The sequence below is a fragment of the Aphis gossypii genome, chromosome 3, assembly GCF_020184175.1.
Source record: "Aphis gossypii isolate Hap1 chromosome 3, ASM2018417v2, whole genome shotgun sequence".
In the NCBI taxonomy this organism is placed as follows: domain Eukaryota; kingdom Metazoa; phylum Arthropoda; class Insecta; order Hemiptera; family Aphididae; genus Aphis; species Aphis gossypii.
The window spans coordinates 48088471-48113504 of NC_065532.1; the positions used below are offsets into that span (position 1 = coordinate 48088471).

At 24.1% G+C, this 25034-nt stretch overlaps 1 protein-coding gene and 2 long non-coding RNA genes across 7 annotated transcripts in view; 2 read left to right on the plus strand and 1 right to left on the minus strand.

Moving 5' to 3' along the window:
• The window catches only part of LOC126550737 (uncharacterized), a 31456-nt gene extending 14833 nt beyond the window's left edge, over positions 1-16623 (plus strand). Inside the window, exon 2 of the long non-coding RNA XR_007604786.1 lies at positions 16309-16623. This is a non-coding gene — a long non-coding RNA (uncharacterized LOC126550737). The remainder of the gene's footprint in view (positions 1-16308) is intronic.
• Positions 1804-24611, minus strand: LOC114120909 (cuticle protein 19-like). Of its 3 annotated transcripts, none has more exons than XM_027983001.2 (4): positions 24371-24611; positions 12354-12434; positions 10593-10887; positions 1804-2324 (listed from the first exon to the last, which is right to left on the minus strand). In XM_027983001.2, exons 1-4 carry the CDS (start codon positions 24488-24490, stop codon positions 2179-2181), a joined length of 642 nt encoding a protein of 213 aa, XP_027838802.1. In that variant the 5' UTR covers positions 24491-24611; the 3' UTR covers positions 1804-2178. The 3 variants fall into 3 exon arrangements, with proteins under 3 accessions (XP_027838802.1, XP_027838804.1, XP_027838803.1); XM_027983003.2 differs by lacking the exon at positions 24371-24611 and adding an exon at positions 17913-18082; XM_027983002.2 differs by lacking the exon at positions 12354-12434.
• LOC126550736 (uncharacterized) lies at positions 22550-24347 on the plus strand. 3 transcript variants are annotated; one of them, XR_007604785.1, is made up of 3 exons: positions 22550-23110; positions 23184-23331; positions 23410-24347. It is a non-coding gene; the product is annotated as an uncharacterized LOC126550736 (long non-coding RNA). The 3 variants fall into 3 exon arrangements; XR_007604784.1 differs by having other exon boundaries at positions 23184-23317; positions 23410-24346; XR_007604783.1 differs by having other exon boundaries at positions 23184-23297; positions 23410-24345.
• Positions 24612-25034: the final 423 nt, after the last annotated feature.

Below are 25034 nucleotides of genomic sequence, written 5' to 3' on the forward strand. Positions count from 1 at the left end.
AGATTTTAGTTTAAGAAAATGTGATTAAAGTAGTAAATAATCTATTTACATATTTGTCTTGATATGATATTTTATTCGTGTCTGACTAAAATATAACACACAACTTTCTGCAATAACCACGTGCAGAATCTTTACCTCAGTTCAATCCTCCTTGTATGCTTACCTATCTTGTTTGTCATTCAATACGAACAAAGAAGTTAAACCTCAGTTAAGATATAAATTACCGTTTTCCATCTACCATGTACTTCAAGCTTCAACACCCTTTTAAACAATAAATACTCTTGTGATTCACAATAATAAAATGATCCTTTTAATCATTTCTTTAATCGTTGTATCTTTATTATTATTATTGAATGTAATTAGTTTTAAATCCTTATACTGTTTGATTGACAATATTGGCTAATAAAATATGAAATATTTGAAATATTATGTCAATAAAAATGTTCATAAAATTGGAATTTTCGAACAGTTTGTTTCAGTCACCCGGACATCCATAGGTCAGAGTAAATGAAACCATAGAATATGTAGAGTATGCAATTTTACTCCTCTACTCCCTAACTATCTAAATAGGACCGCTTTAATTAAAATTTTAAGGGCCACCGTAGATCGCATTAACTTTTTGAACTGACATGATTTTGCAAGTTTTAGTCATTAAAAGGTAGTAAATAAATAATAATAATAATAATATGTCTCTATATTACTATAAAAAGTTTTGTTTATTTTATCGTCTAAATAATATAATTGCCATGATAATTAATAAATAATTAAACAATAATAATTATTTATTACTCATGACTTTTTATTATTAAAAAAAAAGTTTTGTATATTTTATTTTTAAACATTTTTAATAACATATATTAAATATAAAGATGGATCTCTTAGGTCGAGGGGGTCGTGCTCTAGGGTAGATTTGTGAGTGAAGTGATCAGTAAGCGAACTCTAGTTATAATATCCAGAGAAATTAAAACAGACGACGGGCAGACAATTAAACAATACTTAATACTTCGTTATCTATACATGCATTGGTGTATTTTTTAGAAAATGTAGACAGTTTAACTATTAATTAATATGACTTATTTATTACGCACCTTTGTTACATTTTTATAAATTATTAAATTATAACTAATCACTAATCATACTTCAAAATTATCTTAAGATTTCAAATGAAGTTTTACATGGATATGGTTATCTATAAAACTAAAATAATTAATTGAAAAAAAGTGTTAATTATTCTGAAAATATGACATAAAATTTAATATAACGAAAATAGTATTTTAAAATTTTTTCTAAAATTATGGTTTTAAAAGAAGATCTGTAATGAAGGTTATTTGATCCATTGCTGTCTGTTTAATAATATTATTAATAATTTATTATTGGTTCATAGGTTTATAATTGAACAAAACGGAGATTGTTTAGTTTGAGTCGAAACAGTTTAAATTTATAGTTCGTTGTTTAATTTTTAATTTAATATTATAATATTATAAACTTTTAAAAAGTTTAAAAGTGTTTACACACATTTTAATAATTATTTTTTATTTCATACAGGTTTGATACCTAACTATTTATAGTAAAATAAATTTTTTTTTTCAAACTAAATATGGACAAATTTTTCTTTCAATAGTTTTGTATATTTTTAAAATCTTCAAAAATGTTAAATACATACTAAGTAAATATAACTGTTTTTCTTTTAAATGTAACACTATTGTGTTTGGTGTGTGTGTGTTATATAGTATATTATATGTATGATAAATCCTTAATTATCAGGTATAAAAATCATATTTCCTATTACGAAAGTATAGCATGTTCCATATTTGAAATATATTTTATTTAGCTCTTTTCATATTTTTATTTTTACTAATAATATTAGAATTATTTATTCTTAAATTATATTTAGTTATATGTAGAAACAAATATATTATAATGTAATGTGAAAGCGAGTTCGGGATAAATCCTTTTACACATTTGTGTTAGTAGGCCCATTAAGATTATGCATGTATTGAATACAATTGCATTGATGGGATCAAACAACGAACTCAATATTCTTTAATACTCACTAAAAATAACGATAAAATTAAAGAGTAATGATAAAATATTACTTTATACTAATATTATTATTATTTTTAGTCAACATTTTGATTGGAGCAGAAAAATTCCATAGACATGTTCAATGTTTCTGATTTAGTAATTTAAATATTCTTTATAATAATTCGAGTGTTTTATGTAACGTGGGTTGATTTCGTAAGGGCGAATGGCTGTTGCGTCGTAGTATTCCTGGTATACCGGTGCACTGATTGAAAAGTCTTCCTGTACATTCTTTGGGAAAGCTATAATAAAAGAAAAAATGTATAATTAAAAATATGTTTGAATCTATGGGGCATTGCATTTTTGTTCGTGATCATATTCTTTTGATGAATGGTACGAACATTAAAATTAAAAAATACATAGGTAATTATTAATGTATAAGTACTTATTGTTATTTAATACTTTATACTACTTCATCTTATCGATCGATATTTTAATTTTACTTTAAGGCATTGAATGTTTTGTATTATTCGTTAGAACTTATCTTAAACGCGCGTACATATAATATTAAACAAGATCATTTTTGATATAATCGTACATACCTATACATTAACCATACATCCAAAATACGATATTTCAAATTATATAGGTACTCTATTTTTGATGACTAGGTATATATTATAACTAAAATATTGTCTATTCTAATATTAATATTTTATTTAATATAATTATATTAATCGATTCGCGTTTTCAAATATTTACACGTTGATCTAAATATTTTCCTAACGATGCGTAGTCACATTTTCAAATATTTACTTTTCAGTTTCATATTACATTAAATATATTCCACGAATCAATTAATGATAAACATAAATTGATTAACAATTCATGGCTAGGTAATGTTTTATTATAAATCAATCGCTCATATTGATGACATTTACATCATACATATTATTTAAACTGCGTATAGCGTAGATGTGTAGTGTCTACTTTATTTTTGTCTAAAATACAACTTTTGAATCAATCAAGCCATTATGTGCTTAGTTTTCAATACTAATTTTTTTTTTTTAATTATTTTTTTTAGTTTTTAACAATTAGCATAGTTAAAAAAGAATTTAAAACATACAACGGTGAAACTTGCAAGTACTTGTCGACTTTCATTAAACGACATTATATTTTTATAGCAATGAAATAATATAATGAATAGTTTTAAATATAAAAAAGATTAGAATAATATTATTGATTCGCGATACAAATAGACCTAAATAAATTAAATGAAATATTTCAAAATGTTAACGTTAATATTTTTGAAAAGTTAGTTTAACATGTATATAGTAAACACAATCTTTAGTTTTCGATTAGAATTGTTTGCAATAATTTATCATTGATTTCAAATTTAATATATCCATTATCTACTCAATGACAAGATACTCTTAATTGTAACCTACTATACCTACTATAATGCAAATCACCCTTGTCTATATATTTATTAGTAAGTACTTGGAATTTTTTGCTTTTGAGCCTTCAAAGTACCAATTAGTTCAAAATTTTTGTTAAAAAGAACCCTTAAAGTTGGAGATTGAATTATTTTTTTATCCTTAACTTTTGTTTTAATAAATTGTTAGTATAGTATTTGCATATTTGTCCCTACAACTCCATTGTTATCCATTCGATTGCAAAAACAGTTTTTATAATATTCATACATCTCCTCAGCCGTATCATAAAAAAAAGAAAATGATAATTTAAGGTTTCTCAAAAAATAAATTAATAGTCAACTTAAAAAATACTCGTAAATGACAGTGACACTTATCAGTTAATTACGGACAAATCCCGGAATTGTATTTAACTATTTTCAAATTCTGTACATTTGTCGTTTTGGTGATGAATTTAAAATAAAATAAATCACTCGGTGTCCGTCGGCATCACAACTGACATCGTCTAGTTATAGTCTACATTACCGGAGTAAAATAATAATTATATAAATATTGTTAAAAATCATATAAAAAACAACAAAAGTAGACAGTTTAATACATAGTATAACGATATTATTCATTCGAATACGTATTGACTTATTTATTTATTTATATTAAATTATTGAATGCATTTAATTAACAATTTTGTTCATTGATATTTTGTATTATACTCACGTGCAAATGATTACGACGGCGTTAAGTATAGGCAAATATTTAAACGTTTATTCCTTGTCTACAATAAAATTGAATTTTATATTGTTCTACAGGGTTTGTAGAAATTAATGTTTGCCTTAATGGCGTATTTTAATTAAACTTATATAACAATATTATAATGGATATCGTAATGAAGTTGTACAAGTTTAAAATGAAATACTCATAAGTGTTCGATACAATTAAATATGTTAGGAAAATCACACTATATGATCGTTCTACAATCGAAATAATTGGTTTCGATATAACATAACGTATTTATTTACAAATCTGTGAAAAATGTCAACCAATATTAAATAATTAATATTTGATTTGCATAATCCAATAATACAGTATATTTTTAAATGTAAGTTCACTAAAATGATAAAATGTCTATAAACACTCAATCCAGACACGTGCATCCATACGAGCTACTTAAATTGTATGTTATTGCTTTTTACACAAAAATATAATTTTAAGCTATATTATTCACGGTGGATTTGTTGTAGATTTAAATCATTTTTCTGAATTATTGGAATTTCGATTTCAGTATTTCAGTAACCGTATATTCTTCAATATGCCGAAAAAGTAATAGTCAAAACTCAAAAGAAGCGTAATTTATTTCTTTTCGCATCACGTATTCACATACCGATTTCTTACGGTAACGTGAACACGATTTTACACACTACTATTCTACATATCTACCATTTATTTATATATATACTGTTGTATTGCAATCGGTACTAAAATTTGAAAGACCTATATGGTCCTTTGAAAAATAATGGATAATTTGGAAAATTTGGAATTTAAGGTATACCACTGGGATGGGTTAATTTAAATTTTAAACAATTTGATTGAAATATTGAAGTCACTGAATTTAAAATACAAACACTAGTATATTTTTTATTTTTTGATCACGTGACTCAAAAATATTTATAATAATTATTTTTAATGTTTTCTTTTTTTTAATTTTACAATAAGCTAATTAGTATTAGCTAATAGTAAATTTTATTTTTTATAAAATATTTTTTTAACCAATGTATTATATATGTATAATATTAATAATTCATAATAATATTTATTTGCAATTCTGTCTCATTTTAAACCAATGAATTGTGTAAAATATTTTTGAAATAACCAATCTCGTACTCACATATACCTAATTTATTATATTATATACGCAAACGACTATATTGCACTATTGCAAATCAGAAAGTAACACATTATATGAGTTCCGTCAGTTCCGGCAAGCTGATCTTAACAGTCAAACAGGAACGTTTTATGGCCCAGTTGTTACTGTGTAACAATAATGAAGGTAAGAAACGATAGAAATGCTATTTAGTAGGGACACTCAAGTTAAAATTTGAAATTATTACGTGATCGTGATTCATTTCTAAAGAATTATTATCCATTACACCCATTACACAGCACGTAGTGAAATATAAATTTTTATAAAGGTTTTCTATTATATTGTATTTAGCTTCTCGAACATAATACATGCATATTGCGTATACATATATCTTGGAAAAAATTTACAAATTAAATATTGTATTCATTTTTGTCAACTTCTGATAATTGATTAACTTCAAAAGAATACTCTGTAAAAATGTATGTTTTTTTTTATATCGTATTGACCATTCCAAATCTAACTGGATTGAAAGAGAAATAAAAACAGAAAAATAATGATTTATAATGAACTAAACAATTGGATGTTTTGATATTTTAGTTCTTTGAATATTTTTTTCTAAGAATATTTTCACGCTCCTTTGATCTTGTCTATACATATAAATATCTGAGTGGTAAATGCATATATTTCAAAAACTATAATTTATATTGATCTTATTTTAATATAGGTATAAGTGTAAATTATATTTTTTTCAGAGTTTGTAAACATGTAATGATTTTTTTACTAGAAAAATAATAAAAACGTGTTGGTATAAATATAATAAGATAATGTTTATTATTCGTTATTCTTTAATAAAATTGTCTGTACCTAATACCGCGTGTAACAATAATAATTAATACATGCCAAACCATTATAGAAGTACCTACGTAAAATCAGTTATCGATAAGTTAAATAGTATCAGAACAATATAACACGTTGTTGTTATTGGGTTAATTTAACTCTGAGAAAAAAAAATGACAATAATTGTAATAAAAATCAACTATAAATTATTATATTTGTATGTTTTCATACAAAAATTAAGATATTCTCGAATCCTTTGATTAATTAAAACCGGAAACTATGTTTTAACTTAAGAAATATATTAAGCATTCACCTGCATTTCCTCCATTAAGTTCGAGCACTATATAAATCTTATATAATATAGAAGTGTGCATGCATAGTGCATACTGTAGTCGCGCGTGAGTACACGGCGTGTATGCTTAATGCATCTTTGATTTCATTTGAATACATATATGTAGGTACCTGCAGATAGTTACTAAGGGAACAACCTTACGTAGTACGAAACGAAGCTCGTGCTGAGTTTAATTCGGTGTGTGGTGGAGAAATGCTGATGAAAATAATGAATGTGAACGTCACAAAAGAAAAGACCAGGAATTATTTGAAAGCGTATTTTGTTTATTCAAAAAAACCTATAGTGCTATAACGCCTTGCGTGTATCCAAACGAGCAGATTATACACATTGAATCCGAGATAGGTTTTCTAATTTTTTATTAAAAAGTTTCATATCCACATTTTGTTAATTAACCAAATGGCGAAAATGACAGGAATTTCAATAAAACTTTTTCAGCTATGCATATAATATATTTTTTTTTAAATATATACTACATGCATATATCAAAGATATATACTTTAAAACATCTCAATATATTAATATATTAGTGTCTGGAAGTCTTTGTGGCTATATCATATCTATATGTAATTATATTAATAATAGGATTGACAGAACTATAATTAAGTGCTTGTAATTAGGCAGCCGGTTCTTTCACAATGCACTCGTTGTTAACCGAACCGTTTTAAAGTTGAAAGGTGTCTAAGTATCTATCATTATGGATATTACGTGGTCAGTAATTCACAGTGATAGGTATATAAAATTACAAGGGGTTGTGGCTATAACAAAAGACAGAGAAGAAATATAAGATTGAGGTCTGACTTTAAAATGACGTTGCAAAATATAATATTTATAATATACTTATGTATAGGTAAGTTTAGATCGAATGGTACCAAATAAAATATATTGTTATTATTTTGATAATGTTATAAATAAATAATATTACATATTATTATACAATTAATGCTATTATATTATTATGTAACTTTACATAATATACCATATATACCTACCGGATATATTTAACATTTAAAAATATGTAAATTTTTATCTGTTTTCAATTAATAATAATATAAGTCATGTTAAAATAATATAACCATACGAGTATCATTATTCATTTTTGAAATCTTAATTTATATAAGTTGAATAAATATAATATCGGCCCCTCTGGCATCTATATAATAATAAAGTTGTATAATATTATTTATACGTAGTATAGGTATAATATAATATTATTGAATATGGTTTATTGGTGGCAGAGAATTGAGAAATGAAATATGATAGTAAAATGTTATGAAGGGATTTTGAGTACACGAAATATTATAAAATATGAAACACCATATTATTATGTAATTACTTAATTCCACTACTTTTCAGAAAATTTTGCGCAAACTGTTTTTTATGATTTAAAATTTGAATAGTTAATAATTTAATTCTCATACGATTTATATTTAATTTATTTATTGTAAGTATATTATTTTAAATTTAGAGATGTTGTAAAAAATACTTAGTTCAAATTAAGAAGTCTCTATACTTCTTTATTATAAACGAATACAAAAATTTAAAAATTGTGAATTTGCAATTGTGTCAGTTTTTTGGGTGTATAACTCCTTTTGACTGTAGTTTGACATGTAACAAAATTATGTTATGAAATAGGTTCAATAACCTATAACGTATAATATAGGTTGTTAGCCATAATGGGGTACAATTAGATTAAAAAATCTTTGATAAGCAAAAGTCACTTTATTTTATGAATTCGATATTGATGACAAATTGTTTGGTAAAATATTTATTTGAATCATTATTCTATGAGCCTGGCAACAAAAGCAAAAAAGTCGCACTAATATATAGATATCGTGTGTTTGTTAATTAATAGGTAATTGTAATGAATGTGTTAAATTTTTATTCAATGATATACTATTGCAAACAAAAAACGATCCTGTACACAGACAACCTATCAATCTTTAATTATTTTTATAAGTTACATAATTACATAATAGGTTGAACTAATTTTTACCAAAAAACAAATCATACAATATATCATAATATAATCATAATAAATTATAATATTACTTGCTATTATAAATATATTAAAGGTCAATACTGACGTAAGTACTGTATAACGGTTCAACTAGACATGAATAATGTAGTATTTAAAATTGTTCTTGCTTAACCTAGTATGTATTTTATATACTTGAGTTTTTCAACAATTACAGTTTCGTAAACTTTTAGTTAAAAAATAACTTACATATTTTTATAATTTTAATAAATTTCGTAAAAAAAATAACTTTAAATGCTTGTAAACAAATGGCGACGATAGACACAAAAAATTTACACATCATTGTAAAATCAATACAATTATCACACCGCATAACACCTAATTGACAATTTTTATTCATTTATGTATAAATTACGATCAAAGAAGAAACTTAAAAATATAAAAATATAAAAATATCTTGTTTAAAGCTTGCATACTTATATGAATTCGCATATTTATTATACATACTACATATGATACAGTTTATACTTAATTATTTATAAGAACATAAATGGATGTACTTTGTATAATCTTATAAATATCTCAAGGGGCTCATAGAACATAATTGTATTATGATTTTGAATACACGATAATGTGATATAATAATATACATTACATAACAATATAAAAATTATTAACTATTAAGTTATATTATCATCACGCGAACAGTTTATATTAGTCGTTTAGTTAATCATAATATAAAATGTATTACTAAAAAATTATATTTTATAAAATCTTATAAAATACTATAAAAATTAAGTCCATTAAGCAAATTTATGACTAATTTATGATACTATATTATAATTATTCTAAAGACTTAAAACGTTTATTAAATATTGTTATTAATTATTAATACATGGAGGTCATACTTATCGATAATTTAAAATACGAAAATGTTATTTATTTTATTAACAAAACTGTATTTATGGTTTCTGAGGGAACCTCGATCAAGACAGCGTAAATTCAAACCTAATTAAAAATCCTAAACACAAACATTATACAACGAAAAATTGTGGTTGATTCAAAAATAATTAAGAACAATATCTATTCCAGGCCCAGGTGTTTAGTTAAGAACTAGGATTTATAATAAGTAAATGGATTTTTTTTATTTTCAAAGCTAACCAAATCTGACCTTAATAATATTATATCATTATAGAAATTAAAAATAAATATTTTGAATTTAAATATTGATAGAGTAATTTTTTTAGTATGTATACGGTTAAATGTTTTTTATTTTTCCACATTCGTACAAATATTTATCATAACTATTAGTACCTATATATTATACTTATAGTTATAAATGCAACTAGGAAGAACTTGAGGGGGCTTAGGTCCTCTAATATGTTTCATATATTTTCGAATTCAATAAAAAATTAATATTTTCAATATTTGCATTACTTAAATAAATGTATTGAACTTTCTATACATGATAATTTACAACAAAAAAAAACAAAACAAAAAAATCTCGACTTCATTCAAAGTTAGGATTAACTTTTCTGGTCATCTTTTAATAAGAACTATAAATTAAGTATTGAAAGAGTGTAGAAATTGATACTGAATTTTTAGTCCTAAATTAAAGAAAAATGTAGCTTAAATAATTTATTGATAACTATTTTATACTATATAAATATTATTAAAACTAATTTTGGTAGTTTTGTAGTAATTATTTTTTTAAATGTGTGGTGATCACTACGGGTCACTTTTGCTGTAGCCCTATTTAGTATTAGTTGCGCTTTACTACTAATTATAAATTTTATACTTGATGAATTTATATTTTCCATTTCGATTTAAAATTGATCAAAAGACATTTTAATTAAATATCCTATTATTTAAAACAATATATAAACACAATTTTACCGAGCTGTCTGCTTTAAATTAAAACTGTCAACTAAATATTAAAACAGACAACTGTCACGTACTTGTAGAAGTTTAAAAAGTATAATGTAACGTATTCAGATCTACATATTATAATATAAAAATGTATTACTAGTCTCATGATATCAGGACCAGTAATTTTAACTAAATATCAGATCGCAATATCAGCATCCCCCCTCGTACGTGAATTGTAAAACTCACTTATTGGTCCTCTGGCCGAGTACGGATCTTCCACGATGTCTACAGCGGCGGCGGTGACGGTGGGAACGGTCTTGACGACGTACCGAGGTTTCTTGGGCTTACCGGACTTGCTAACAACTGCGTTAAAACCATTGACCGGATCGGCTGTATAGTCGACGGTTCGTACAGTGCCGTCGGGCTCCACAAGACTGTATTGACCGCGAACCACATCACCAGTCCGCTCTTCAGATTGGTGTTTGATATCTCCCGTGGCGGGATCGTGCACGCCGTACTTGTAAGCGTAGCTCGCTGGAACCTGCAATTTAAGTTGAGAATATTATCTGTTAGTTATTACATAATATGTTATTGGTTGCACGTATACAGTATGGCGATGAAATAATTATCGTTTCGGGAGATGAAAATTTAAAATGTTTATCGATGAAATAGGTACACAATAGTTTCGATGACGCGTGTGTTATCTGTGTATTTAGCAAACATGTGTACTTAGTCGGTGATTTGGACTAATGAGTCGTTTTTAAGTTTCTTAGAAAATTGCTAAAGAATAAAGAGGAATAGGATGAAAATGAGGACACGTGGTTATATCGAAGCTTAGTTCATAATAGTATAATACCGACAACGTTTTATCGTTTCTTGAAAATGTAATATCACATATATTATAATAAATTCACTTTAGTATAGGCCAGCCAATTTCTAAATCGGCGTTTTTTATTTGTGCGGTTCACTCGGAAAAGTGATTCGTCTATTTGCATAATACGTCATTCAACTCATCATATTTGATCTTTATCCCCCAAAGCATTATCGTAATATCATGAATACAAATATATATCAGTGCAAATATTTCGAAAAAAAGTTTGTGCATGTATTTATACTTTTTAATAACATGTTATCCACTTATCGCTAAACAAAAAAAAAAGTATTTGTAAAAAAAGTGAACAGAAATCGAAGAAAAACTGTTGAAATACTTTTTATTTGAGTCTCCAGGGAAATTTTAGACAATTGACATACAATTTATAAATTAAATATTTTATATTAGAACGATTTTTTAAACTTTAAAAAAAAAAAAACAACGAATACTAAGTAAAATGAAAACCTTATCAAATTAATTATATACATAAATATATATCATACAGTGGTTCTGTAGTTTCTTTAACAACTTTTTAAAGTTAATTTACTTACCATTACCAAGAAATGTTTTTTAAGTTATTTACTCATAAAAGAAACATTTGTACTTTAAAACACTTAAAGTTTATAAAATAAGATATTAATTAATGTTTTGAAATTAAATAAAGCATATAATTTACTATTTTGACACCAAAAAATTTATGTGATATTGCTTGACATTATAAATAGAGCTTCTGAACATCAATATATTATTGGCTTAATTATTATTATTGTATCGTATAAGTATGTATTGTATTATACTATGTATAAGTATAATATTAACAGTAATTATTTGGTCTGATATTATATCATTTATTTTATTATTATACGATATTTTTATGAACTGTGAAGCAATCAAACGTACGTAAAAAAACATAAAATGGAATACAATATAGTAATTGTTCCGTATTTGTTATTTCTAGAATCATTTAATCTATAAGTCTAATTTATTATAATATCAATAAATTTTCATTTAGAAAAAAATGTCATAAATTATAACTCATGAAACAAATAAACAATAATCATATAGTTTACGTTGAGTTATAATAATCTAACTCAACTATTTCCATCACCGGTTAATATATAATTTGGTGTTCTTACGTAATAATCAATATCCGGTCGACCTGGATATCTTGACCTCGACAATGATATGCTTACCATTAATAATAAGCACGACAGCACCTGCAATTTTTTTTTTTTTAGTTATTATCTTAATATTGTTATACATTTTACATATATTATATATAATATAGTACAGTTTTGTTCTCGAATGTTATTTTTTTCAAATTGTGAATCTCGTTTACAATAATAATAATAATAATAATAATAATAGCAATATATATATATATAAGTATATAACGTATACCTTCTCTTAATTTTGAAACATTTTTTTTTTAATAATTGTTTAAATTTTTAAATATGTAATAAAGGAGTTTTTTTTTGAAAATATCTATATAAATAAATACATTTTTTTTCTATAAATTGATATGCACAATGGGTATATACAGTGTAATTATTTATACATACATAAATATAACTGAGTAATTAAATAAAACAGCATTACAAAGCTATAAAACTAAAATCATCATCGTAGTGTAATAATCAATAAAATTATCCTAAAAAAAGTATTATATTATGTCTATATTTTATTCTTGCAATAGCCAAAAGTATTTTCTTTTTCAAGAATCTTAAAAGAGTTAGTAGTTTTAATTTTTAAAATTGTGATTGGGATGAGATTTACAAGTAGGGTCTTAATTAAGGAGGAAGTAAAATATTTTGTTTACATAATGTTATTGTTTTATCCGAATTCGTAGTTTAAATACAAGTGTATATATTTTTAAGAAATACAATAAAAAAAAACGTTGACATCTCTTCTTTATAAAATATTGAATGATGCTCAGGTAATTAAATTATAAATTTATATAAAATATTAATAACATATTGTATTGTTTTTAAATTTTAATATCAATATTGAATATTACACATATTAATTTATATTATTAATTAAATTAAGTTTCATTATAAATTTAGTTATTTAAACATATATACACTCGGGCTATAATATAGGCAAATATAATTGCACGTAGGTACCTCTATATTTCACCAAAACACATCTGTTAAATAAAATTTAAATTTATTAAGGCGTATAAAATGAATTATACGAATGATTTTGGTGAATAAAGTACAGTTTATTATGTTATACTTATTGATTTATCTAACTTACAACTTCAATTTTATAACAATTTTTAATTATTGGATATTACACATAAGTAATAACAATCATGAAATTTTAACATTGTCATTATTAAATGATAATTACTAATATTGAATGAGCAAAAATAAAAATAAAATTAATAATGTAATTTTAATGATTGTTCATTTTTATCATAAAAATATGGATAATAATGTGTATACAATTAATATGAGTTTAGATATAGCATATTATAGCGTAGATTTATCATATATAAAATGTGCATTTAAGTAGATACAATAGGTCAATAATATGTACCTACTAAATATAAATAAAATGTTTTATTTATATGATTTTTAATTAAAAAAAAAAAAAAAACTAATATACTTATAAATTAATTAATTTATTAAAATAATTAAAATACTTTATGATTAACTACACTAGAATTATAGTAAAATTTAATTCTAATACCTATACGTAATATCATTGATCTAATATGATAGTGTAAACGATTTTAATTTTAATAACAACGGTGTGCATACAGTATAATTTAAGTGTTTAACCTAATATATAGTAATACTATTAAAATATAATATCTTATAATTTGTAGGGAAATGGTTTTAATTTTTTGTAAAGAAGGGCGCTGAAAACGATTTTTGTATGATGTATTTTTATTTCAATTAAGAAATGACATCAAGATAATATACGGCACGTAAATATTAACAATACAGTAAAGAATTCGTTTGAAACGTCAATGTGGATTTCATTATTTCTCATTGAAAAAAAAACTTATCGGAACACATCTGCGCTATTTAATCATCTGCTATTCAAAGCATCTAATTAAACAGAAACCAATGTTTAATAACTATCATAAATTTAACTTACACCGTTTGAAAATTATTCAGTGTACCTACTCGTATTTGCTAAAAGTTACTGTAAAAAAAAAAAAAACAGTAATTTTAGGGGTCTTAATAATACATTGTAATTTTTAACGATTTTATGGGAGAAAATGTGTTTAGAAATCGCTTTGACTCACAATAGACTATAGAGTCACAAGGTCGACGAGAATAATTTATTTTGGGTTAAATTATTAATACTTAATTCTGGTTTAGTTTTTGTTCTGGATTAGGATAGAAGGCCACTCGACAAAAAGAGACAATGTAGAGTGAAAGATAATTTTTGAACTAAATTAATATAGACATTTTATGTTAATAATATAATAATACTAGCATTATGTTTCATACGATTAGCGTTATTATTATTATATAAAAATATTTTTTTCACAAAACTGTTGATATGGTTAACAATGTGTTAATCAACCGTATAAATATGTCTATACCTATAATAGTAAGAATAATTTTAAGGGGATTTTTTAAATGGATATAATATTTAGACGTATAGGAAATTGTATGATAAGCACGTATTATTATAGGTTACAAAAAAATTTGACATACAATTGATAGTAAACGATTAAAACTACTATCCTTTTTTTTTAATTATTAGTTTTTGATTTTCATATTTTTATATAAGTGAATAATGTTTTAATTTATCTATAAAAATATAAAATATCAGCTTATAGACAAATATCAAATTTACTACTTACTACTATATAGTTTATTTTAAATACATAATATTATACCTAAATAAATCAAAACCATGAATATTTGCAAATTATTTTGTAGGTTTAATTCATAAAAAATGTTATATATAGGTAAGTAGCTAAGAGTTGAAAATTTAATACAAGATTTTCCATAAGTTTAGCTTACAATAATTATAAAAGAACCTAAATTTTGGTGTATTCAGGCCATTAAAACATAAACCGCTTTTTTTTTACCAACCACTGGAAATTATATCCTAGGCTAACAAATTATCTTCGTTCAGAATCGTTTTTCGTATACAATGATACATGTCATTGGATTCAAATTTTACACTCCTATAATATATACCTAATAGTGATCCACGCTGCACCTAATGCACAGTAGAGCTGTACCTACTTACTCGCTTTTTTTTAGTTGAACTTATGACCTAATTTATTTTGTTCTCTTTTGTAATCGTATAGTTTTTAATTTATTGCTTTTGTAGGTTTCTTAGAATATCTCAATATATTTATTCGCTGTTAATAAAGTAAAAATGAAAATTATTTATTTAGAACTCAAATAGTGTACAAAAAGTTTTTAACTTGGAGATAACATAGAAGTTGCATATTATTTATTGTATAGTGTAAATTCAAAACAAAATAATTCATGCGCAATTAAAAACAAAATCATGAATTCAAAAACATTTATCACAGTTAAATGGTATAATAATTATTCATATGCAACATTTATGTAAGTATAATATATATAAATGTTTTAACACAAATGTTAGATAATAAAATCGCAGTAGATATTACCAGTGTAGGTATGTAGCATGCAAAATAGTAGAGAATGATGTTACTAAAATCGTTTTTACACAGACATACACCGGTAGTTGTTGATAATTACAATATTAGTATTTTTTAAATGTTAACCTCGCTTAAATCATGGTTTGTGCTATTAGTACATATTAAGAAAGTTATTAATATTATTGCACGTAATAGTGAATTGATATACGATAATCCAAATTTATAACGTTTAATATCCATACGCCCTACTTTCGTTAATATTGACGCGTATATTAAACCTAGAACAAAAAAGTTTTTCACGGTGATATTTTAAATTTTGAAAATAAAATTTAAAAATGAAAAATATGAAATATATTTTTTATTAAAAGTGTAGTACACTCATATTTTTTTTTTTTTTTTTAAAGGAAGATAATTTTTAATTTATATTTTTTAATATTATTTAAAGATTGTCAAATGTAATACTGTTTAAATGTGTGTTCCAGATATCCATCGAGAACTTATGGATTTCCAAAATATCTCAGCCGTATTAATAATAGACGTAGATAATTACTTTTACAATTTAGAAACAATGCAAAGGAAAATTGGTATCTATCACTAAACGACGTCTTATCCAATTAGACGATTTATTTAAGACAAGTATCGACACTCGACAGCTATTTCCAAAGTGGTTTTATGAGATAAAAAGGCGAAGAGGAGATACATTACAACAGTAAATTCCACGATAGTTTATTGTGTTTCAATAAATAAAACAAACGTATTACAACATAATACATTTGTTATTAAGTACATAGAACTTTATTTATGTGTTTGATTATTTATTTTATTCTATATCTATAACTATATCTCTAAGACTCTAATTAATTATAAAAAGCAAAATAATTGTGATTTATAGTTTTAATTATTAAGTCAATATTCATTTAATAATTAATATTAATTATTGTGCAAGTCACCAAACACCGGTAAATGTTTGAATTGTGAGGTATTTGTTAACATTGGTAAAATTCACCAAAATAATTGGTAATAAATATCAAAAATCACAAGTGACTGTCAATACTCACTGTTATAAGCATTATCTAGGTACATCTTAATGTGTTAAAAATGTAATATCATCTAATATTATTTTAATTAATAATAATTTAATTTGACACTACATGGGACCATAACATTCCTGGATTAACAAATACGCTGGCTTGTCAAAAAAAAAAAATTTAATTTAAGAAAAGCCATATAATAAAATATGTATTTATCTAAAATACAATAAGTTTAAAGATAATGCTAGCGATATTATTTGGACTATTAATTTACTTTGAGTTATAACTTAAGTTTACACGTGGAACGCATTTACAAACAACAGCACAACATTCAAAAATAAAATCAAAACAACCGGTGAATAAAAATGGGGAGTTACTGAATAGGTACTGAATTTGTTAGTATGTCCCGTGATTTTCGTCTATAGAGTACTTTACTGAATATCCAGTATAATTGATTCATATTTAATATTAATATTCATATTTTTAATACCATATAGCATTTTGAAAAAAGAAAAAAATGTTAGATATTGGCATATTGCAGATATTTTATAATATACATACTTATATTATGAAGTTATATTTATGTTATCAATTAATGTTTCATTTACTAAAACTTTTAATTATTTACATTTAGTAAAAAGTTTTTAATAAAATCCCAAATATAATTGTAACTTCTTTAAATTAAATTATTCCTTAATTTAGTTTGATGATAAAGGTGACATTACTAAAAAGCTTTAAACATATTTTAATACAGCACAGTATTGTGTTGAATAATATGATTTATACACGAAATTATAAATGAAATTTAGTATACTTAATAATTATAATATAAAATACTTAAAAACACTTAATATTAAAAACATAAAATAACAGGTAACTTCATTTATTTTTTTTTTAAACGAATTTTATTTTACGTATTAATAATAAAATGTTAATTTATTAGAAATCTAATAATATCTATTAGCGTCTTGTTATTACTGTTCTACATATATGTTATGTAACAATATGAGTAAAAAATATAATAATTATAATTTATATATATATATATGACTTACTCGTAATACAGATCTCATTATTTATATATATACTATTTACCGACTGAAAGTATTAACTATTAATTATTAATTATTAAACACACACGCAAATACACACACAAACGTTTTACTACGACTATGTTCCATTAAGTCCGGCGAGTACTAACCATAAAACGATACAAACGGTATTTTTACATGTGTATGTAGTATTTATATATTCTGTTTACATATTATTATGCAGTTTACAATAATTTAATATTGTGTCAAAAAAAACTTATGGAAGTCGAATATCATAATATTACGATCCCATGGTGAACAATCGAACAAGAGATACAAGGTTGACCCATGGGAACTAGAATAACCCAAGTTTCCAACACTTTACGTGACATGATGTAATCCACATTATTGTACCATTTTGCATAATATATATGTATGTTCATGTGTTTATTTTTTGTTTCCGATGTTATGTGGAAATCATTAACAGGTTAATTGATGGCAATAAGTTCACGAGTAAAATATATTTAACAGTTTCAAAACATACCGACTTCTATTTACATGACGTGTGAAACTATCATACATTATTATTATATGATATTTATGTAGACTCCATAGTTTATACTCTTTATAGGGTTTCATAATAAGAGGAGTTTATATGATGTATATTTTTTTAAACCTTCCCTTGTCACATAAAAATCCACTCGTGATTATTTTTATGATGCACCTTGCAGTTTTTTTATCAACTTTTATTTAGGCTACCTAACTACCATGTATAAGCATTGAACAATAAGCTTAATTGATAGATATTATATACTATTAGATACAATAATGACAAGAAGTATCTACTAAGTAAAAAAAATACCATTCAGAGGAAATATTTAATGGTGAAACAGTTATACTTATATATTACAAATGTATTTTATTATTATTGTTATTACTATTACTTCCAGTGAATTTTAATGTACTTTAATACTATCCAATAGTTTTGTACTTTGTACAGAATAAGCTTCAAGTAGGTGTTTTATATAGGTAATAATAGTTTATGAATTAATTTTAGTTTCATTTTAAAATAAATAAATACTTATAGTCTATGATACAAGACTGCAAACTACAGTGTAGCAGCATGACGCACGTAGATATTTTAGTAGGTAGGTACTAACATATTACAATAAATATATTATATTATTTAAAGCAGCACCAGGAGACTTTAATAAAATGTATGATTCTATACTTCTGTTATAGTTTAAAATAATATGAGCTGTATAAAAAGAAAAAAATCAGTGGAATTTGTCACAGTAATGCACAGCTCTTGTAATGCTATAATATAACAACAAATAAAATAATATAATTATTGTAGCATGCAATATAAGTATAGTGTATACAACAGATTAAAGAATATTTTTGAAATTCATAGTTTGACATATAGGTGTACTTAATTCTTAGTGGCACCATGGGGAATTTATTTTTATCTTTAAGGACAATGCTTGTCTATTAATTTGACATCATATTATATCATGTTACGCATTATTATATGATTCCTCAAATTTTTATACTTTTTGAGTATTTCTACACATATTCAAATTTCAAACATCATAGTATTATTATTTACCAATACATACCTATATTATTATATTATTACTGTGATTTTTTATTTTTTTATTTTATTTTGATTAGGTGCATTAAATAACAATTTCTAAAAATAATTATAGATAGGTACAAAATAGATAGTGTATAAAAAAACAGAGATATTTAAAATGTTTTTTTTTTTTTTAATATGTTTAATATACAATGTATATTATTTTTTTTAAAGTAGGTACCTATATACTATATAATATGTATCTTTTATTGTAAATTGTAAGTATATAATATAGTGATCGAGAAGTTTCTAATGACCAATACTCATTCGTTGTTACACACAATAAAATCATGCATTTTTCGTATAATTAGTCATCATTATACTTTTTTGAATTAAAACTTGTTTACCTTTGTATTTCTCTTTTGTATACGTAAGAATTGTTTCTTCTTAAAAACCAGGAAGTTTCCAACTAGGTACTTTCATACAGTATATATATTATATATATTTTCAACAAACTTTTTTACTATATATATGAGATTTACATTGAACATTTATGTAGTGTCTTTTATTCTTATAGTAGCACGTCATTATTTATTTTTGGACAACAAAATTTATTTGTTTTTACATACCTATTTGTTATTAGTATTTATACAATGGGACGAGGCAATATAATAGCATTAATATTCGTGAAATATAAAATAAATAGGTAATTTTTTATTTCGCCAAAAAAAAAATTATATTTTGAGATCAAAGAATATTTAGTAGATCCGATGTGGCATTTTATTTTTTAATATAAGTAATACTATTGAAAAATATATTAAAAATTCGAGAAAAAAAACCAAGGAAACTCTTGAAAATTGTAGTTCAAGTTCCCAGAAAAATATTTGAATAGAACTTGAAATATCAAATAGAACTTTGAACCCAATATTTCACCGACATTTTTTAGTTGATATGAAATTCACAGCAGTAACAAAGATTGATTTTATAAGGTAATTCAGGATTTACGATTAAAACATAGTAATATATCGTTATACATCATTTATAGTAACAGATCGGCGTATAAATACGATGCTAAATTTAAAAAAACAACATTGTTATTCACTATTAAAAAAAAATAATAAGAACTGTTATTATCATAAAATTGATTTACACTATCTCTAATATTTTTCACATGTAAAATTTAACTACTATATTTAATATATTTATTTCAGGCGTGTTATTAGAAGTTAATACGTAGGTACCTATTTTATAAAATAGCTAGTCATAATGTACCTACTCTTGAAATTGAAATTAATTGTTATATTGTCTTACAAAATTTTAATGTTATCAATAATTCTTATGCAATTACAAATATATATTTTCAATGTTGTTTATAGTTAATTTTGTTACATAAAATCATAAACAAATAATAATAATTGTGCTATTTAAACATATTATACAATATACTGTAGTATTTACTCGTGTTCTAACTTCTAATACATATTAATTTAATTCTGTAAATATGTTTTATTCACAAATACTTCAGATTTGTAAAAATAATTTTAAAATATTATTTAAACTTAAAAATATTTAAAAAACGACGTAAGAAAATATTAAAAATATATCTCTAGTTCTATTACTGCAATGAAACATGTTAACACTAATACATTCCTAAGATATCTCATTATGATATTTATGTTTAACTAAACAGGTTAGAGTATATATATGCTTTAAACAATGAACCTGACTTCAATTAACCCAATATAAATAACAATTAGTCAAATTAAATATTTATTGCATAAGTATTAAGTCATAACAATATTAATGCTTTTGCGTTAATTTTAACACATCGGCTTCAATCACTCCTTTCTGATTAGTTTTAAAGGGTTGTGTATTTGTGTTAAATATGTAGATTTTAACGCTATAAATATTGTATTACCACTGTTAGTATAACATGATACTTTTACAGGGATATATAATATTCAAAAATAAGAAATGCTAAATTAATCGACAATGTAAAAATATACTGTGTCGTCTTAACATGGAATTGTGTTACTAACAGCACTAATTAAATAATAAAACCATTTTATTAAATAATGAAGATTGTCTATGAAACCCTTAAAACCACCTACATAGTAATGGTTTTTAGTTAATATCATAAATTTATAAATATTTTTTTAATTGGTACTTCGTACATTTATGGTTGACGTGTTGTACTAAATGTTTCTTTCTTAAAACGGTTTGATATAAAACTACAAAATTTTGTTATTTGTTGTTTATAGATTAGGCAGTTTTAATCTATGGTGAAACACTAACTAGTTAGATATTAGCTTTTAATAAATGATAATTTGCGATTCATACGAATTTAACAGTTAAAATTTATTTTCATATTGTATTAAACATTTAAATTAATAAGACATAGGTAACAACTGAACAGTTCTTCCACATTAAGAATACCTTTTTTGATCTCATGTGTTATCGATTACTAGGTAGGTATAGTTAGAAACCATAAAAATATATTATATAAACATGTCTTGTAATATTATTTTAATACTATTTTTACATTTCTTTAACAACCGTACAGAATTCGGATGTAACTATTTTGGGCAATAATCATCGTGTATATCGAATAATATGAATAATATATCAATTGTAACAATATAATATGTTATGGCATTTATTGTTTGTGATTTTTTCAATTGTATTTAATCGTGGACAGAAAATCACAAACGTATTGAATCGTAATCTTGTTTTATAATGCACCGCTATTATACAACATAGTCTAAATACGTGACTGGGTAACCAGTAAAACTTCTATTGTCGCATGATTTTACACTTAATTGTGACGTTGACTTTAAACGTGAGAGAATTTCAAGATGAGTTACCTACAGGAAATAGAAATTTTAACAAAAGTACGTCAGTTCTAGTCAACCAAATTTTTTGAATTTTTAATGTATGATATTACATAAATTATATATTAATTATTTTCTATATATTCTTAATATTTAAACTGTGTAAAAAATATTGATTGGTCTGATAATAATTAATGACTAATTAATATCCAAGGTTATACCAATAATGATTAAAGTAAATATTTATAAAACAAAACATTTTTATAAGAAGCTAAAACGTGGCAATTTAAAGATATATTTTATCACAGTATTAATGAAGATAAGATCGATCAATACTAACTTTGTAAATAAGTTTAATGATAATATAATGAATAAATTACATTGAAAAAAGAAAAAATATTACAAAGAGAAAAAACTTAAAAGAAAAAAACTTTTAACAAACAAAGCATTATAATAATAAAACAAAAGGCTAACAAATTAAGTGTTTAAACAGTTGACCAATATTTAGATCGGCGATTAGAAATTAGAACTGTTTAGTATGAGTTTACCATACGGCACAATCTAAAATTGACAATAAATGAACTATTTTTCAAATAGTGTTGTATTTTGTCTATCGTTTCGCTATACCGTAAGATCGTTTGAATCCAAAGTTAAAAAATATTACTACCCCTTAGAATTGTAAACTAAGTACAATTTAATTGAATATAATATCGGCAATCTACGTATAGCTGTTGAAAATTATTAGTGAAGAAATAACTCTAATCAAAATTATAATTTATTCGATTTTATGGTACCTGCATGAATATATTAAAAATGTTCGTATATTACATTGTTTTGTTGTTTTATAAATTTATAATATAGTATTCTTTTGGTTTTTATACTTATCAGCGCATAGTAAAATAATCGGCGATGTTTGTATATGTACGAGTATATTGTATTCATGTAAGCGATCCACTGCTAAGTTTATCTCACTTATGTTTCAGAAATTTGGTATATTTAAAAGTAATCCTATACACGAAGATGTATATACTTTGAAGTTATTTTTTTTAATTTTACATTTAAAAAAAAAGGTCACAAGAAATAAATATTTATTTTTTTGTTTATATCTTTTCAGGGTTAAAATTGAATATAATTTAGACCTGTATTTTATTACATGACCAAACAACTCAACGAATGTGTTAAAACATGTGAAGCTTACACTTAAACGGAGTATAAAATATAAATCGGAATAAATCAACTTTCATATGTTACATGAAATGCTGTGCAGAATCAGCAAGTAGTAAAATAAGCTCAGCATATTGTAACGAATACGGTTATATTTAAGGCGTTATGACATAGGCAATTTTGCCGCTTGTAGCGAGCTGATGTACAGTGTTTAGGTACATATGCGAGAGAGGAAAATTATTCATTAAGTTATGTTAGCAGTCACACGAAATTAGTCTGAAGAAACAAAAGCAATTATTTTGAACAAAGAAATATTCAATAATCATCTGACGAAAATGTATTATTGAAAGTGATTTAGACGCTTTTGATTTTAAATAATATGATAAAGTGTATAAAAAATTAATCGATTTGGCAACAAGACTTTATTACCTGTCCATCATAATGTACAACTATTGTTTCACTACATTTTATTTAGTAACCATTTGCCATTGATAAATGATAATGTTTATAATTTATTACTTTTCGGGATATTTATAATATCGTAAGACAAAAAAAAACAAATCCTTCAACTGCAGATATGTAAAATAACAATTCAGCATAAATAACTTGTTTGAAAATTACGATTCGAGATCACCGAATTCTATAACTCGTTTCAAGTCAGATATTTTCGGGCTAGTTTCTTCCGTTATGATATTAAAAAAGAGTCGATAATTTATTTAAATATAATTATATAATATAAATTTAAATATAATTCACACCGAAAACTAATATTAAATCAATGAAAAGGGGGATAAACTATTTAAAAAGTTGAAGTAATCCAACAATTTTAATTTTTTATTTTATTCGTTAATAATTTTGTAATCAACTTAAGAACTAAATTAAATAGTTTAATTAACTTTTAAATTATGTACCTTTTTCAGTTGATTTGAAAATAGATTATCCATTAACACGTTGATGGACACGCCATGGCATAAAATTCTGTGTTTTGATGTTGCCGGTAGCCGGTGCATGACTGCAATAGCATATGCCATATTTTGTTATTGTAATTATTGTTGATTTAGGTTCAAAAATGAAACTTTTTGTGGTATGCCACTATACAACCTCTTTGGTGGTATATTATAATATCTTTACAACGCTCGCTTATCCGACAAATTCACCGAATTGATAATACAGTGTATTTTGTTTAAACATTATGACTATTTTCCGCGAAACGCAATACAAAAATTTAAAAATCATTTACAATATCTTACTTTATTGACTTTAAGAGATTTTTATATCTAAACGTATTTTCGTAATATAAAATTATAATGGATAACAATCACCGAATTCTTGAAATGTTACCTAGATGACGTTGAAAATGGTAAGTCGCTTAATATTTTTGGTATTACTGTATTAAGGATGTATAAAATAAAACTAGATGGGTATTATGTGTTAATTATTATATTTTACACAATTTTTCAACAACTGGTGAATCATATGCAGATTATTCTCATCAAAGTAATGATATAATCATACATAACTAATAGTGATGTTAATCGTTCTACAACAACATAAAGCTCAAATTTAAGTTAAATT

What these genes read in the sequence shown, in the direction of transcription:
- LOC114120909 (XM_027983001.2), bottom strand. Translation starts at nt 24,490, where the DNA reads ATGGCATATGCTATTGCAGTCATGCACCGGCTACCGGCAACATCAAAA. An exon ending in GACCGGATATTGATTATTAC is followed by an intron (nt 10,888 to 12,353) that starts GTAAGAACACCA and finishes CTTAAATTGCAG; the next exon opens with GTTCCAGCGAGCTACGCTTA. An exon ending in CTCGGCCAGAGGACCAATAA is followed by an intron (nt 2,325 to 10,592) that starts GTGAGTTTTACA and finishes CTTTTATTATAG; the next exon opens with CTTTCCCAAAGAATGTACAG.